Here is an 18,132-nt window from a genome sequence, read left to right as displayed (position 1 = left end):
AGGCAGCAAAAGCACATGCAGAGGCCTGAACATGCAAGGTTTTCTTTGAACGATGGAGTGAGGTCAGGCCTGTTGTGCACTGAATTACTGGTAAGCAGGAGGGGCTTTATTTTTAAAAAGAAAGAGCGACAGCACAAGTATTAGTAACTTCAGTACAGGACTAGATCTGTGAGGAAATTCCAATTCAATCTTTTCTTGCATTACATTTCACACAAACCACAGGTGTCTTATCTTGGTGCAAAATGTTTACTGTACCTGTTTTTTTAAGAAAGCTGCTTGAGGTTTTTTGTCTTCTACTTTCTTCTCTTTTACCTGTTTATCTTCTATTTTCTGTTCTTCCATCTTTTGTTTTTCCTTTAATTTCTCTGCTTCTAGTTTAGCCTTTTCCTCAGCTGCCCTCTTTTCCGCTTCTGCCTTTGCTCTCTCCTCAGCTGCCCTCTTTTCCTCCTCTGCTTTCTGTTTCTCCTCAGCTGCCCTCCTCTCCTCTTCTGCTTTAGCCCTCTCTCTCTGCTTTCTGTTTTTCCTCAGCTGCCCTCTTTTCCTCCTCTGCTTTCTGTTTTTCCTCAGCTGCCCTCTTTTCCTCCTCTGCTTTCTGTTTTTCCTCAGCTGCCCTCTTTTCCTCCTCTGCTTTCTGTTTTTCCTCAGCTGCCCTCTTTTCCTCCTCTGCTTTTAACCTCTCCCTTTCTTCTGCTTCCTTCCTTTCTTCCTCAGCCTTTTCTTCATCCCTAAGCTTCTCTTTATCTACTGCATCAGTTACACTTTGCGTCCCTTCCGGCAGAGCATTTGTATCATTCTCTGCTTTGTGTTCCTCTGCATTTACAGTTACTGCCTCTTCTTTATCTGTGGATTTCTCTGCTGCCACATCTACCTGGTTTTCCTCTACGGGGAGCTCCTTTGGTTTCTCCTCCTGTACCTCCTCCTTGTCTTTTTCTTCTTTTTTTTCCTCTTCTTCCCCATCTTGCCTCCAGTTGTTCCTTTGGTACGATTTGGTAACTGTTTCTGTCTCCTCAGTCTCATAGCGTCCTCGGCGTGTTTCAGCCTTTTCCTCTTTCCCCGTGGTCTCGTTTTCCTCCACATTGTTTACTTCTCTCCTGCTGGGCAGTGACAAGCTCCCATCTGTGATCGTGGGGTCAAATTCCTTCTGGCGTTCCAGGGCTTCCTGCAGACGTTTCTGGCGTCTCTCCTCCCGTCTTGCCAGTCTCTCCAGCAGTGCAGCTTCATCATCTGTAGAACGCTTGCTTTCCTCTCCTGCCACACTACGTAAAAGGGACAGGTTTGCATTAAAAAAGAATAAAATCTTTCTAACAACATATGCACTTCACTGTTCCTAGGAAAAAAGCTTGCTGTAACATCATTCCACGACTGGAAAACACAGCAGGTTACACACTTCAAAATTCAGCTGCTGTTTTGCTATCTGTATCCATTCTCCTTGCCTTAAATAGAATGCTTCTTGTGCTCAGCATCTATTAGCACTTCCTAGCACAATTCTGGTTTCTTCTATCAGTTGTGTTATGGCCACTGGAAATCTGGGTATATTGTGACTGTGAACAAACAATTATTGTGAACAAATGATGGACGGACTGGAAGGTCAGCTCTGGACAGACAAGAAGGCCACTCAGCTTGTGACAAGTGGGTGGGGATATGAGTGATATGGTTTAATGGTTTAGTGGCTACAGGGGCACTGCTGGGTTTGTGGTTGGACTTGATGATCTTAAAGGTCTCTTCCAGCTTTGATGATGCTATGATTTTAAGAATCACCTCATTCCATAAGTTTTTCTGCTCTTTATACCTGTCTGACACTGACAGTGCCAGATGAGTGCTGTGGCTAGAGCTCACACCCAGCACCCTGCAGGCATGTTGCAGCTACAACTTGAGGACTGGGTGCCACCCACTGTTTTGGCCCCACAATGCCATGACCCATTGTAGCAGAACAAAAGATGTGGTGTTTTGTGAGGCCAGATGCATCCATGCCTGAGAGAATCTGAGAGCCTCCATGAGCCCCAGCTGAATTAGCCCATAGACAGCCTTGAGGACACCTGGTTATGTGTCATGAGCACAGCCTCAGGCTCTCACCCTACCTCGTAGACAGAGCCAGGGTGATCCTCACAGTGTTAGGTCCTTCTTCAGTTTAAGGATGGCCAAACCCAGTACTTAAAATTCAAGCGCCAAAGCAAAGCTCCTCCAAAAGTTCTCTACTCTGAACAAAAATTCCCATTGATTTGTCAGTAAATGACATCAGACATTTACCTGTTTTGGGCATTCACTTCGGATTTCTCCGTTACTTCTCCTGAGAGATCTCCTTCCTCCTTTTGCCGCAGCCTCTCCTGTCGAGCCCGCCGGCGACGTTCTCTGGCGGCTTCTTCGTCATCGTCATCATTTCTCTGGTAGGACAGCCTGCAATAGGGATAGGGAGACAAAGGTGCTATAGCATGTTGGACAATGAAAAAAATCACAAAATGCAGTTTTCTAGAGCACAGTAAGCATGGCTAGAGTGGCTGCTCCACACGCTGTTTAGAAAATATGCTGTGAAATTGAGATGCATCATTTCAAACCCCGGTTTTCTTTTGCTTCTCAGAAGTGAGCTTGACTTGAAAATAGTCCCGGTGAAGGCAGCAGCCACACCACACTGTCAGCTGGCTCCTAGAAAACACCAAATCCAAAAAAGCTCAGCTCTGTAGCTGAGCAAACATCCTGCCAGCCTGCACCATGATCCTGTCGGAGCACTCACAGCAGCATTTGAGCAGACTATTGCTCAGGCCCACGTAACTGAAATTGGACTCAGCAAAGCAGCTTTTCATTAGTCTCCTCTAAATAGCACATGCTGAAAATGGTGACGGTATTCTAAGTTTTAAAGACTAGAAAGCAGGGAGACACAAGTACGACAACAGCTCTCAATCGTCGGTTCTGAGTGTCAAACATCTGACACCCACAAAATTTTTGTGAGCCCGGAGCCCTGCCAGGCCAAATCACACAAGATCGCTGCTGTGATGAAAGCCTACAGCTGAGAACCCATTGTACTCATCTAACCCAACAGATGAGTACATTTAATTTCATCCTACTTGAAAAGGAAAGCAAGACCTTACAATCCTAATAATCCTGTGTCCCATTCAAATCTTTGCTGAAGTTATTACTGTGTGAGATAAAGGGAGAGGCCTGCATTCCTCTTATCTCTTTGTGCAGGGAAAGTGAATTAGGAAGCTAACATGTGCCAGACCCAGTCAGAGAGTCCATTTACTTTGCTTCTGGCAGTGGTCTGATACATCATGGTTAAGAAGTCTCCCTTCCTTACACAGTCACACATTTAAGTCAGCAGTGCAGCCATGAACATAGAAAAAACCCAGAGTTCTGCACTGAGTAAAACCAAGGACCGATAATGTTTGTACTGCAAAGAATATTTTTACATTAAAAGCAACTAAAACATTTTGATTTAGCCATCAAACAGATTCTTTGGGCCCAAACCTCTGCTATCACCATGTTCTGATATTCCTTTTCTCCTTTGCTGAAAGAAGGGTGAAAGCATAGGTTCAAACCCCAATTTTGCTTTAAGAATTTAAAGAGTAAAACATGGCTGAGCTACTTGCCAGACCTAGAACAGCATTTTCATCCTGAATGCACCAAAGAATTTGATTTGCTACTTGATTTGCTCTGCTTCAAGAGCTTGCAACCTTTTTCTTTAGAGAAACAGCTCCTCTCAAAGACAGGGCAAACCATGACCAGCATGGCCATGAGGGATCACAGTGGGGTATGAGGAAGAAAGGAAGGAGACAAATTAAAAACACTAGAGGTGATGCAGGGAAGGTAAGGAAAAACACTTCCTGCCACTTGTAAGCAAGTTCAAGGGGTATCAACATTTCTTTTAGGTCTAGAACAGAAAGGGTGTGAATACAACAAACCAATGGGGTCTCTGATTTCCACAAGAAAAGAGACTCTGGAATAAAACCGCATTAGCAAACTGACCACAGACACTCCCCCTCATTAGTAAGATATTCTGGCTTCAAGAAGCCTATGATCTTTTCAGGTCTGAAGTCCAGATGTAAGGGCACAGGAGAGGACACACTGCTCCTAGCCTGTGGCAGCTGGATAATGGCCACGACTGAGTCGATACCCAGGGCCTATAGCTCAGGATTTGTCGTTGCAGTGAGACCACACAAGAGTGAAGAAGTTTATCCCACTCTCTGTACCCACACAGAGCACCCCTACAAAGCAAGGAGGACGACTGCTTTTAAAAGCCTCTTTAAAATGCCTTTTTAAAACCACAAGTTGTTCAGCAAACTAAAAAAGGAAATTTAAAAATTACCCTAAGCAAAAAATTCCCACAAAATCTTACCCATTAAACAGATATGTACTTCCTGTCCTTGGACATTTATCACAGAGATCATCTGTTAAGAAATGCTGACAATGTCTCTTAATATGATTTTAAATATATCCATTGCCTTACTACGTACCACAGCAGTTTGCTACAGCGAGCAAGTACAGCAGATATGGGCTCCATCCATAAGAATCACCTTAAGTATTCATTTCTGTCCACCAGCACTGATTCATGCAACATGCCCAGTGTCTGGAAACAGTCACAGGAACAACTAATTGCAAGTTTTTTAATAGATCTGTTTCATGCTTTCCTTACAATTATGTTAACACTGCTTTCACTGGGAGCGTAGAGAGTGACCCTCATTCTCCCACTGTTACAGATTTCTGTAGCAAGCCATCACAGGCAAAATCAACCTGGGAGCTCTTCAGAAATTATCTTCCAATTGCCTACATCTTCTGATATTCTTCAGACTAAGAGTAAATAAACAATAAAAAGTATGTCTCCAAGATTTCAACCCTGTCTATCAGATGGAAATCTCATGATCCATGCTGGCCCGTGCTGTTTCTCCACCCTTGGAGAGCAGCCTTGCTGCCCAGCACACACCCAGCACCCAAATTAAACTAAACTTATACCCATTTGTCACCTTCCACATAACTGTTTAAAGGCTTTGCAGGCAAGTGTCTCTCCACAATCAGCTGTTCCAGCTGTCTCAGGCAATGAGACCACAACACAGCATGATGTCAAAGAGGTGTGCCAAGCCTGCTGATGCAACAGCTCTTGTTGAATACTCAGATCACAGAATATTCTGAGTTGGAAGGGACCCACAAGGATCATCAGGTGCAACTCTCAAGTGAATGGCCCATACAGGGATCAAACCTTGGCATCCTCAGCACCATGCTCCAACCAGCTGAGCTGATCTCAGGGAAGAAAAGGTGATGACTTGGAAACCATCCTACACCTTGCTATCAAAGATATGTTCTCAGTCTAAACATCAAGCTAAAAAAAAAAATAAATAAAAGGCAGTTTCTGCTGTTTGTCCTGTTACCTCCTCTATGTTTCTGACACGAGAAAACCCAGTGTAACCTCTGTGCATTGTTGGTAAGTTGTTCTAGCAAAGCTTTAGAGCTGAATCTGTCATCCTTCCCCTACAGCACAGCTCATCTCTGTGAGAGGACACTTCCCCCCACGCTGGGTAGTGGCAGCAAGTACCAAGTGATAACGAGTACCAACAGATGTTCTGTCCTGTCAAGCAGGTAGGACAGAAATCCCAGACCTGCAGAACTCAACGACAAATCTCATTATTATCTCAATAAGTCTAAAAATGTTGCCCTCAGATTGAATTGGGGGGACTTTGAGTGGAAAATAAATCTGCTGGATCAGGAATAGAGGAGATGTGGCCATCTGCTTCAGACCTTTTGCAGAGAAATACAGCACTCTGTATTTTACACCAAACACTGAATTTATACAAAGTTATAACCCAGCAAGAAACTTGGTAATAGCTGGGATGATTATGGGGCTGAGACCATTTCATACAATCCAGCCACAACTGCTTTCCACTTGAAACCACAAATCAGCTCGAGCATTATCTAAGGCACTTTGGGTTTAGAGTTCCTTGCCCAGTACTACTACATTATTATGTCTGAATTATGGCAGCACTGAAATTTCCTGATCAAGCTCATGGGCTTGCTACAGTAGGCAATTTATAAAGATAGGACAAGATCTGGTCCCTGTTCTAAACAGTGTGTATTCTGATTAAAGAGAAACTTTATAATTTGTAGCATGATCTGCCCTCAGTGAGTCATAAATAAACCTGATGAGTCTATAATTCTTTTTTCATTTTTCACAGGAGTAGAAAAAACCTGCCTAATTTGAGCTGGATCACACTACTCCATTCTAGAGGAGGCAGGGAGAAAGAACTGCTGTGGATATGAACTCGGACTCCACTTCAAGAGTGTCAGAAATACACGAAAAAATTCCAAACAGAACAAAAGCCTTTAAGATCTTTAAGCAGGCAGCTCATATCTGCCTCTTCTTTCCTCCATGGTTCACTCATATGTCAGCCTGGTTTTTATGCCTGCAAAAACACCTTTCATTCTCAGCAGTGCCCTCACAACGTGGACCTCAATCAGACACAACTGCACCTATTCAGCAAGCTCCTTCCCGCACAACTTTGTTATCCTGAAGCTTTGACACGTATTACAGATCGATTTTGTCTGTGGTCCACCCCAAGAAATGAAATCATTCATCCTGTACCAAACTGCTGTCCCTCCAACTTGCAACCTAACCCCACTTCTAAGACCTCTGCCCTTAATTATGTAAGACCACAGCAGTTGAAGTGATATCTGTCATCTTGTGCGTGTCTCCAAATTTATGTCAGATGGAGGGTGTCAGTAAAATGTCCTCAATGACAAACTTCACTGACAGACTCAGTCTATAAAAGTTGGATTTGTTGGCCTCCTCTGCTCTTAGAAAGTCTTTCTATTTACCCAGGCTCTTCCTGAAAGGATGGGTGGGGTGAGGATGGACTTTGTAAAAATACCCAGTGGGGAGTGCACTTTGTGTCACTGTTGACATTCAGTCACATTTTATTTATGATTACATATGTTTTTAATCTTTCTATTGTTCACTTAATTTGTGTTATGATAGGCACACTTCAAAACCTGAATATAAACAACTGATCGATGTTCACCTCAGAACAAAAACCCCACCATAACAAGTGCACATGGTTCCACAGAGGGCTGTGCCTCTTTCAAGCCTTGCGTGTCAATGTCAGCTGTATTTCATTCAAGTCGTATCTAAAAATGTGGTGAATGGTGGGGGGCAGTTGTGGGGAAAACTGTTTCTTCTAATCATCCCTCCACAATTCAATAAGAGCTGCCAGCATTCTGCTCAGACCTGCTCAAGAGGATTCATTTTATGAGGGAACGAGCAGAATTTCTGTCCAAAATGCTCATGCTTCAAAAAGATGTAGTGAGTGAAAACAGGGGATTATTCTGGAGACATGCAGACATGCCACCACAGTTCTCAGTCCAATGTTGTGCATGAATGCTGTTATTAACACCCATATTTTTCACATATTTCTCAATTTGACATGCACCATTTTTTTTCACATTGAATGTAGGAGATACAAGCGGATAAAATTAACCAATGGCTGGAAATTAAACCCAGACAAATTAAAACTGGAAATTAAGCACATGTTTTGAACAGTGAGGATAATTATATATACAAGAAATGATGAACAACCATCTCTTGCATCTCCACATTAAGATGGATGCCTTTTTGGAAGTTATACTGCAAAATAATACCGATTTTTGGGGTCATTATAGATAGTTTGGTGAAATTCCACAAACGCTTAGGTATGGGAAGTTAGGCTAGATTATATGGTGGCAGCTGCTGGACCTAAATACTACAGCCTTCCATTTACCAAAGATACACGCCTTGCTTTTCTCTCACAATTTATCTCAATCTCAAGCATTTTTACTCCTTTCATCCACCCATTCTCCACAGGCACTCAGCCTGTACTTCTGAGCAGACAGAGTACCCACATACACAGTTCTCAGGCCAAAACAGAGACTGATGCACCTTTCAGTGTATTATGTCCTCATTCACCTCATTTTCCTTCTGTGTTTCTAATATACTTCCTTTTTTTTCAGAGCTCCAAAGATTTCAAGGATTTTTTTTTTTAATGGGTAAATACTTACTCTATAAGTGTTCAGAAGAACATTCTTTCTGTCACACCTGGCATCCTTAATTTCCTACCATACCTTTAGAAGCATTTCTTCTACCTTAAACCTTGATCTAAAACACCTAAACACTAAAACAGTGGCCGTTTTGACAACACTTTTTTTGTTTCAGCTGACAAAAACCTTCAGATTATTTACTTTGGTTAAGGACTTGGCTGGGAGATTGTTATTTTGTTCACGTGACAAAACAGTTAAGCATGGGAAAGCAGAGGTCTTCCGAGAGGTTCAGTTTGTGTACCTTTTTTTTTTAAGGTTTCTCTTTTTTTGGTGTTTTTGACATTTAGGTTTTTTCACAGGTAAGGAAAGAGAAGGTACACTCATCTCTCTAACAGTGTGATTCTGAAATCTAAGGTGCAAGCCATCCACATAGAAGAATGAAGTATAAAAAGTGATATGCAAAGTAAAAACCACAAGGAAGAAGGACTCCATAGTGACAACAAAAATCCTTGGTGACTACCAAGTAATTAATGCAAAAACCATTCAGAGATTTTATTTAATTGCTGGGGATGGCACTGAAGCCTCTAGGGAAGATCCCGGCTTCCCAAATTAGTGTTTTCTGTTGAAAATGTTACATTTCAGTTTTGTAGATGTCCAAGATTTCCAATGCCCTGTCTCTTTTCTTCTGCTCAAAATAGCACCGTTTCTTTGGTTTTAGATTCAAGCCCTAAACCTGGACCTCACCGTTGGTTTTAGATTTAAGCCCTAAACCTGGGCCTCACAGTTAGATCCAGTTTGTACCATCACAGCATCGTTCTGCACAAAGGCAGAATGACTCATGCATGCGCTTTTTTTTTTTTTTTTTTTTTCTTTCCTCATGGCTTAAAACTGATGATCTGTTTCATAATATGAAATGCAAGCAGATTCTCCAACCACATTCACATAGCTCTGGTAAATCGCCCCTGAGCACCTCAGCATAAATCGAGCGCAGGGCTGCAAACATGAAGGGTAAAACCCTTCTGCTACCGAAACAATGTCAAATTTGCCTCCAACATCTATTATAGTTAGATAAAAGTGCTTGCTGGAAATGTACCAGGGGAAAGCACGTAATTCTCTCAATATGTGAAGCCTAATGCTCTGCAGTTTTGCTTTGTAACAATAGACATGGCATTGACCTGTCAGTGAGCAGAGCAGGGTATTGAATCTGTTCTAATTTCGAAGTTTCACATGAAAAAAAAAGAATCACTGAGCAGAAAACAATTGGCCAAGTGCCTTCTACCTGATAATTTTTTACTATTTTCCTTCAAGCTCGGTGGAGTTCACCCAGATCTCTGTTTCCCTGGCAGATGGCAAACATAGCAAAGAAAGTGTACAAAACCAGCTTGCTTTTCCAAACGTGAAAAAGTGGGAGCAAAACCCAATCCGTGTGCATACCACTGTGGTTAATGTGGTATTTGTTGACTCTGGAGCAAATTGCTTGCTGCCACCACCTCCAGCTTCTAGTGCTTTATTGCATATAAAATCCAAAATAATTTATGCCACAGCCTTACCCAGTAAGTAATATTTCAGGCATATGACTTGAGAATAATGGGCATCTTGCCTAGCTGAGGCATAAGTCAGGCCTTACAGGATTGGCCCTAGAATATACAATCCACAATTTCTACAAAGACAAATAAGAAATTTTCTTTCTTGTGGTTTTGGGCTGCTATATTTAATATGGCTTTCAAGCACTTTTATACCTCAAATTGCTAGCTTACTGATTGCATCAAAAGTTAAGGTCTAACTTGTCCTGTCTTATATTTCGCTGCAAATAAAACTCCAGCTGGCATAACCAAGAGATTTACTCAAGACAGGAGAAATTAAAAATTAAGACAGACATCTAACATAGAAAGCTCCCCTTCACAGTGAAAACTCTGGTCTTCCTAGAAAATATGCAAAAGGCTTGAGGAATGAAACCTACATATTTTTTACAGGTACCTTTAGGCAAATTGATGCCTCTGATGTGTCATACTCAAGCTCCAGATTCCTGTATTTCCTCCAATTATCTTTTCAATTAATTAAACAAAATTCACATCATTACCTACAATATCTATCAGAGATCTTTAAATGAAGGCCAGGAAGGAAAGGCAGGCATAAGGAGGATTGTTGTTAAGGGCCATCTCCTTATCCTACATAGCCATGTCAATAAGCTATGACTCTGAGGTAGGTATAGGCAGGGATGGACACTCCATCAGACGTCAAATCTGGAGGAAAAGCACACAAGGAACTCTGCAGCCTTATGGGGAGGAACCTGAGCAAGGGCACAGGACTGTTTCTCAAGGCCAACAGCCATCTTCCTCTATATATTTTTTATATGCCTGCACGTATAATAGATATGTATTCTAAGCAATGACTGTGAGAAACAGTTCTTTCTATTTAAAAATTAAAAACTCACGTCACATGCAGTGTTTTTTTCCACTAGAGGCTGGAGGAGAAATTGTGTTATCATTAGGAAGTGAGTGCACCACCTCAGCTAGATGGGCTAAAACCAGACTTAGCAAACATGGTGCTCAGAGTACAGACCACCTTCACCCTTGTGTACCTACAGCAGTGACAGAAACAATGGATATTTTGCCAAGGTTTCGCTATAGAGACAAAAGCAGGGAGTCTGGCTGGAGGGGGAATTTGCTTCTCACTCTTCTCTGTTCGATGTGCAGTTTAGCCCAGTAGCTGCAGCAGGCAAGGTTTTTTGGAAAAAAAATAGTTTCAAGTTTGTTTTTTTTTTTAATATTATTTCTGGTGTTATTTTTTTTTTATTCCAAAGCAGTACACTGCATCCTCACAAATTAGCAAACAAGAACAAATTGATGATTTCAGGAAAGCACAAACTGAATTATAAGTCATGTTTGTATTCCTGACCTGGAAACCCAGCTTCAATTTCATCTGCTTATCTACTTTCACCCTGGTTATCAGCTTTGAAGGCTTCTTTAATGCAGCACTCTAGGAAATAGAGAGCCTCTTAACAAACCAACACTTGCATTTCCTTTCCTCCACAAAGATTAAAAGGATTGCTGCATTTTAAGAGCAGTGTATTTTAAAAGGAAGTGCAGCACCATGAGGATAAGGTCTCATACACATGAAGCTTCTTTAGTTCCAACCTGCTCTTGCTCCGCTCAATATCATGTAAGGACAAAGAAAGTTAACTCAGAGAATCACTGATTTGAGGAACGAAACATTAATATCCAAACCAATCTTAGTCACACACCCTAATCCTCCATCACCATGCCCAATCTACTCACAATCAACTTCCAGCACATATTTATTCACCATCCACCCCGACAAAACAAGAAATTTGTGAAACTGGTGATGAAACAAGGCTTTGGTTTTCAAAGATGACAAATTTCTGAGCAGAATTGACACATTTCTGAGCAGAACTGCCTTTTGCACTCCTGCATTTTCTTCTCTTGCCTGCCAGGCTTTGTAGGGTAAAATGAAGAAACCACAGGTCAGGACTCAACAGCGGGTGAGTGCTGAAGGGAAGAAAATTCATGGCATCACATGGATTGATATCAAGGACAATGCCCACCAACTGTGCTGGACACATCCTGAAAGGAGTTTTTCCATCTATCAGTGAAATGCTGCCCTGCCTGGCATGTATCAGTTTGTAGGGCTTGGATGGCTTCATATCTAAAACAGCCCTCTCTGATTTAGGACTGACCCTGAAATTCATTATGGATTTGAACAGTGTGGGACAGAAACACTAAGTGGGGAGGGAAGGAGGAATGTGGAAGCAGGAATAGCAGGCTAGGTCTGCAGGAAGGGGCCAGGAACAACACATCTCCCTGGACTGTGGACAGGGAGAGAGGAGACAGACAGCAGCAAATGGATGAGCAGCCTCCTTCCCTGCAGAGCATGAGATGGGGAATGGAGGAAGGTTGATGGAAAGGACGTTGAAAGCACCAGCACTGTGCAAGTGGCTCTGTCACCAACATCCAGCCAGGTTCACGGGGCTGTCCAGGGCCTGGAAAACCAAAACCCTCCGTGACTGGCAGAAGGAAAACTGTAACACAGAAGGTTGTGACTACCCAGATTACACATCACTCAGTAACTTCGGCCTAGACTGAAGTGTTGTGTGATCTGAAACACCTACAAACAGTCAGAACCCGGTATTTCTATTGCTTGCTCCACTGAAGGTATGGGTGTCAGCATTAGCCTGGGCCCTGTGAAGTGTCAAAACTGCTCTGTCTTTCCCAGGGGATTAGAGATTGTAGCTAAATGACTATTGCTCAGAGCCAGACAGGTCCCTGAGGATGTCTGCTGAAGCTTTCAGAAATACAGCAAAGACTGTGCTGACGAACAAAGTACAAGGCATGTATTTGCACACAGGCAGTCTGGAAAAGTAATTTTACCAGATAATTATTCAGATAATAACAGAATGATCTTTTTTTATCCGCTCTTTCCCAACACAAAATATGCGCTAGGAGAACACCGCCTTAACATACCACAGCAGACTAAATATTGAAATCAAAGCCACAAACAGGATAGCAGATGAAATGCAAGACCAGAACATGCACCAAAACAGAGCAGACTGTGAACCCTTATGCTAAATGAAATAAACCAATTGAGGGGGGATATGGCATTACAAATATATCCAGTGCTACAACATGTGGTGAATGGAAAAAAAATTTAATGAAAATCAGATGTCTCAACGTCTTCTGGTACCGATTCCCCACGCACACAACTCACGGATGCTGTGCAGGTGTGGATTTTGTTTCAAGGGAAATTCATGGCCGTTTGCTTTTAACATGGGCAAGCATCTCTCTGTTTCTGAGGTGTTTAAGAAGCCTACTGTCAACAGCCAAGGTGATTAGGAGACATTTTCAGTGAGACAGCAGAGGAGTTATTAGTGCAGATCCTGTCGTTTGCTAACAGGATTAGGGGCAGATACATTCCATGCATCCCTGGGCAAGCTAATCCTGAAGTGTCTTTCACCTTCATGAAAGGTAAAGAACTCTTCCACAAAACAGGTCCGTACAGATCTGCAAGGTCACGTACAGCACTTTGACCAGCACACTAATGTTACAACAATTTGCAGACCTCGTATAACAGCACTGTGCAAATTAAACAGCTGGAAGTTTGAAATGCAGCCATTGTAACTACACCCACATAAACACAATAAAATATCCTGGCTTTATCCTTTCAATTAGTTTTCCCTTAGATGTGCTTGTTCTTCTCATATTGCTTCACTGTAATCCTTATTCCAGAGAAGTTGCTCATAAGAAACTACCATACTCAGTATGGGAGACACTGTCTGGAAAGCTGACTGAGCTCAGGAGAGCTGATTAATCACACTGCAAATACAAATCTAAAAGCCACTGTTCTTTAAAAAGCGGGGGGAAAACAACCCTTCTCACAGAACTCTAGCATCCAACAAAAACCTCTTCCATTTCAAAGACTCACTAACAAATTATCTACAACTTATAAGCTGTCCACAGAGAGTACCCAGATAAAAAAGAGACGTAGGCAGCTGTTCAGAGGCACCTAACACAGAGAAACTGCCCTGTGGAGATATAGGGGCAGGGTAAGGGGCTTTTCTGCAATATTCAGTGTGATTTCAAAGCACAGCAGTTATTATGGCACCCTTTCTGTTGTTGTTGCTGATAATTTCAGTTTCATTCTGCAACAGCAGTTCCACACAGGGAGCCAGTCAGTCATAGCTGTTGCAAAATGCTTTATGTAGGTGGGCATCAAGGCAGGAAGGATAGCAAAGAGCTGCTGTGATAAGAAAGCAATACGGCCAATGGAAACAGACTGCAAGGGCAGCCAAAAGAGGATCTGATTCCAAAGGTGAGAGGAGACAAGCCCTGATGAGTTTCCACCACCAAGAAGCAAAGATTCAACTGACATTTTTACAGAAAGGGTAATCAAAAAATTCATCATTAAATGTACACACCCACAGATGTTCAAGCCAAGGCTTCTGGTATAATCCATGACATTCCAGAAGTGAATGCAGACCAATGGCTATTTTCCCCTTGTTTTATATTAGTTCTTGGCACTTGTTAAACTCTTTCCATCAAAAGATCTCAACATGTTTTACAAAAGTTAAGCAATCCTTGCAACCCCTTCTGACTTCTGTGTGGTGGGTATTATTGCTATTATAATTCCAGTTTATGGAATGGAAAAACAGATATATAGATGAATCTACTACTTTTAGTCTAAACCACAGAGCAGATACAGTTCTCTTTTGGCTCCACCACTTCACACCTGCTCCAAAAACTTGTTGAAGCTACCAGGAGCTCTTCCAGCAACTTCTAAAGGGAGTTGTTGTAGGTATGTGGACTCCTTCCTCCCAGTCCCATCTCCAACAGCTGCACTGTGCTGGCTTTCATTGCTGCTCTTGACAGCACGTGAAAGCCACTGACAGAATTATCCTGAGATGTCTTTTTCTGGTATGCTGAACAAAGAGACATGCTCCCCTGAGCTCTCTCTGAGCAAGTGATGGCCTGTCTCTCCTTTACATTTTAAATAATGCCTTCTGTTGCTACGTATTTCCAAATCAGTAGTCTACATTTTTGAAAAAGAGGTGTGTCTGCTGGGAAATGGGAAAGGAAGGGCCAAAAGCAAGTTTAGCCCAGGGGATCTTGTAGCCATGCCACTGAGAAAGCACCTCGGACTTTTCACAGGGGTCAGCATGGCTCAACACAGTCTAGAACCTTTTGAAGCACTGGGCTGTGAACTGAGATACACTTAAACGCCTGACAGAATGAGGAATGGGGTCCAGGGTCCTCACCCTACCACTGGGAGACAAGGAGTTAGCTTGCTGCCACACCCTTCTGCTTCTCAGGCTTCAAGAGGTACAGAAAGCTCTGTAGATAGGACTCCCAAAAGCTGATGGAGTGAGAAAACAGTAGCTCTACACCAGAGAGGTTTTAGTCCTGGAGAAACTGTAGGAGTCACATGGGAATGCTTCTGTGCACCACAGCTCTCACCGCTCCCTCTGCAGTCCCACAGTGTAGATGGGACTGACCTGAATGCCAGCCAACCCTTCCAACACCAGCTCTTGCAGGATTTGGTCTTCATTTGAAGTCAAAACTTTTCCCCTCTCACCTGGACAGCAAGACAGTGTTTTAGGGAATCACTGAGCCTTCTATGGCATTTGCACAGCAGATGGATTTTGGAGGCATTTGCACAGCAGATAGATCCTTAGAAATAACACCAGAGAATAGCCCTTACACTCGATCCAACCACGCACTGTTCATCCAAGTATCCTCTTCCTCAATGCACAGTAACCATTCACAGACACACACCAAGTCTATTGCAAGGGAGCTGCAATTCCATTTATCCTTTTATGAAAGTTCTCACTGAACTTAAGCCGTGCAGCCCTGAAAGGCACTGGGAGGGGCCAAAAACCAAGCACTGGATAACAAATTTACATTTAATATACTTCTGTGAAAGTACAGCATTTGTAAAGCAAGGATTTGGCAATGTAAAATGACAAATACTTGGCCCAACAAACAATTAGGACAAGCATAAGAGAATTTGAATTCCTACTCACACAGAGTGTGGTCCAACCTGTTACTGCAATTCAACTGACAGATTACTGAGTAAACAAGAATATGGTAATTATCTGTCTGAAGAAGATAAACTTTAGCAGCTACAAGGTAACAAGGTCTAGGGATCAGCAATACTCTAAATTGGAAAAATAAGTTAAGACTGCTCTTAATCCGAATGAACATGCTGAGAGTTACGTTGCTAAACACGGGGGTTTGAAGACTTCATTTGGCTCCTCTTCTGCTACAGGTTCCTGTGTGAGATGCTTGAACTCCCTTGTACTCCAGTTCCCATCTAACACTCAGGAATGTTCAGTGAAAAAAATCATGCATTTCAGGATCCAGAGGCCAGCACAACAGGCGCTGCCTATGTCAAACACAGGCGTAACTCTCAACGCAAACACTTGTAATCCTCTGCCAATGAGGTGCTCTTGGATGTGCTTAGGGGTGCTACTGCCAGCCCAAGATGAGCAAGAGGCAGACTGCCAGTGTTAGTGCATAGCTAAAATCATGCACAAACAGGTTTTCTGGACATTTGACCAAGTTTGCTCGAAATACCACCACTCAGAATTGTTCAGGGGCAGTAAACATAGGGCTGGATGGGAGACTCTGTCTCCCAACTAAGCACTTCACAGGGTGTCAGGTGAGTTTGAAAGAAAGAAGAATCCAGGAAATCAGGTAAGTAATTAACCCCATGGCTTTCCCAAAATGACAAGGGACCAAATGCAGCTCCTCTCAGATATGCACAAGAAAGGAATATTTGTTCTCAGCTGGATGGGCTGAAATTATCACTAAAGCACATGCACAGCCATATGGATAAGGACTATGGGAACACCAAGACAGCTCTGCTACAGCATCAAGAGAGTTTTTTAAGTTTGACAAGCCTTGAGTAAAAGCTATGTTTTCAGAGAACAACAAAACCGCTTTGCTACAGCCTTTATGGCAAATTTCACAGAGGAACAAGGAGAAAATTAGTCCTCAAACTTCATCTTTCGGACTAAAGTAAAAATTTAGCTGGTTTTGGAAACAGATGCGGCCTCTGCTAATTAGGCTTTGGGGCTTTTGCAATCCTGAGAAAGAAAACTGCTGACATGATGTGTTTGACCACTCCTGTTCCAGGAGGAGGGAGATGACTAAAGCCAAGATGCACAACACCATCTTACACACCCAGAGCACATGCCAGTGATTTTCCTCTTGCAGGAGAAACAGAATCCAAAAAATCTCATGCATCACAGAGGAAAGATGAGTGTTACACAAATACACACCATAATTTAAAAATGGGATTCTTCTTTTAAAGAAATCAACGTGCAAGAGAATACAGTAAGGCCAGAACACTTTTCATTTGGGCTTTGCAAAATAATCAAATAAAACACTACCAAGAGATGACTGAAAGGGAAAAATAAAAAAAGGGGGAAAGGAAACACATGACAATGGAGAATGCCACTGTAGCTCACAGGAGCTGGAAATCCATGAACAACCTGAAAATGAACAAAGAGACTGCACAGGTTCCACCATGGTCATGCCAGGGTGTGATGATGGTGGTACACATCATTTGTGGATGCTGAAACCCACACTGCATTGAGCTTGTGAGGTTCACCCACCCCATGATCTTCTTGCTGAGTTACAAACTCCACTAAATCAAGCATAACAAAAGTCCAAACAAACAAACAAAAACAAACCCAAAACGAAACAACAAAAACCTGTAGTAAGGAATGAGCCAGGACACAAAGAGTTGTGATGCTAGAAGGTACTTCGGTAATTACATTGCAGCAACTCCAGAGCTGAACGAATTGCAGATGGAATCTGGCAAGCCCAAAAACCTCCTGTTCAGAAACATGTAATACATTTTTATGGTTAAAAAGGCCTGTGGGCAATTTGGCTTCAGCAAACCAAACAGAAGCCAGAATTTTACATCCTGTACTGTCAAATGCATTGGTCTCAAGGACACACCTCTAAGACAGGCCTCCACATTTCCCAAAGAATCGTGGGAAGGAAAACAAGTGCACATGGATGGCTTCCACAGGGGCTGCTTTCTCAAATTTTTTAAATACATAGCACACCAGTCAGGAGATATTTCTGAATAATATTTTAAGCAGTCTGGAACCAGAATAATTTTTTATTTTTTGTTCCATAATACAGCAACATTTGCCTCGAGGACCCACAGCAGGACCAGATCCTGCTAAAGAGAAGCATAAAGCAGATTGAAAGTGATCTGAAAAAAATTCAGAGTTCAGAGTGAAACTTCTTGGACAGAGTTAATCCTCTCCAGTTGGTATGCCAGGTTCTGCTGGAGTCAGTCTTGCTCACGAGAAACTGAGTATTTCTCACCCTTGCTTAGTCAAGGTATATGGAAAAGTGGTGGGTGGAAATTAAAAAAGAAGATAAAGTTAGCCAAGACCCTGGTCTTCAAGAAAAATGCTGACTTTGAGGAAGAAGAGTCTGAATACAAACAGGCATCTTACAAAAAAACCAAACCCTACCAATCCCCCCAAAAAAGGGGTTGTTTATCAAGCTTTTGGGAGTAGTACATACCTAATGGTGCATCTGTATATTTTGCTTGGTGTGAACTGGTACATCCAACCCTTGCTACTAATGCTGTTTATTCTTCTTTTCT

The 18,132-nt window shown here is 42.4% G+C and overlaps 1 protein-coding gene across 1 annotated transcript in view; it reads right to left on the bottom strand.

The window, feature by feature from the left end:
- Positions 1 to 18,132, bottom strand: part of CALD1 (caldesmon 1) — a 178,402-nt gene that overhangs the window by 25,754 nt on the left and 134,516 nt on the right. The window contains 3 exon segments of the mRNA XM_017726269.1: positions 256 to 505; positions 507 to 1,256; positions 2,248 to 2,394. Coding sequence (XP_017581758.1) covers positions 256 to 505; positions 507 to 1,256; positions 2,248 to 2,394 — 1,147 coding nt within the window.

The sequence above is a fragment of the Corvus brachyrhynchos genome, unplaced genomic scaffold, assembly GCF_000691975.1.
Source record: "Corvus brachyrhynchos isolate BGI_N302 unplaced genomic scaffold, ASM69197v1 scaffold191, whole genome shotgun sequence".
NCBI classification, from domain to species: Eukaryota; Metazoa; Chordata; class Aves; order Passeriformes; family Corvidae; genus Corvus; species Corvus brachyrhynchos.
Note: the sequence above shows the minus strand (reverse complement) of the source record. Positions and strands in the feature narration are given on the sequence as shown.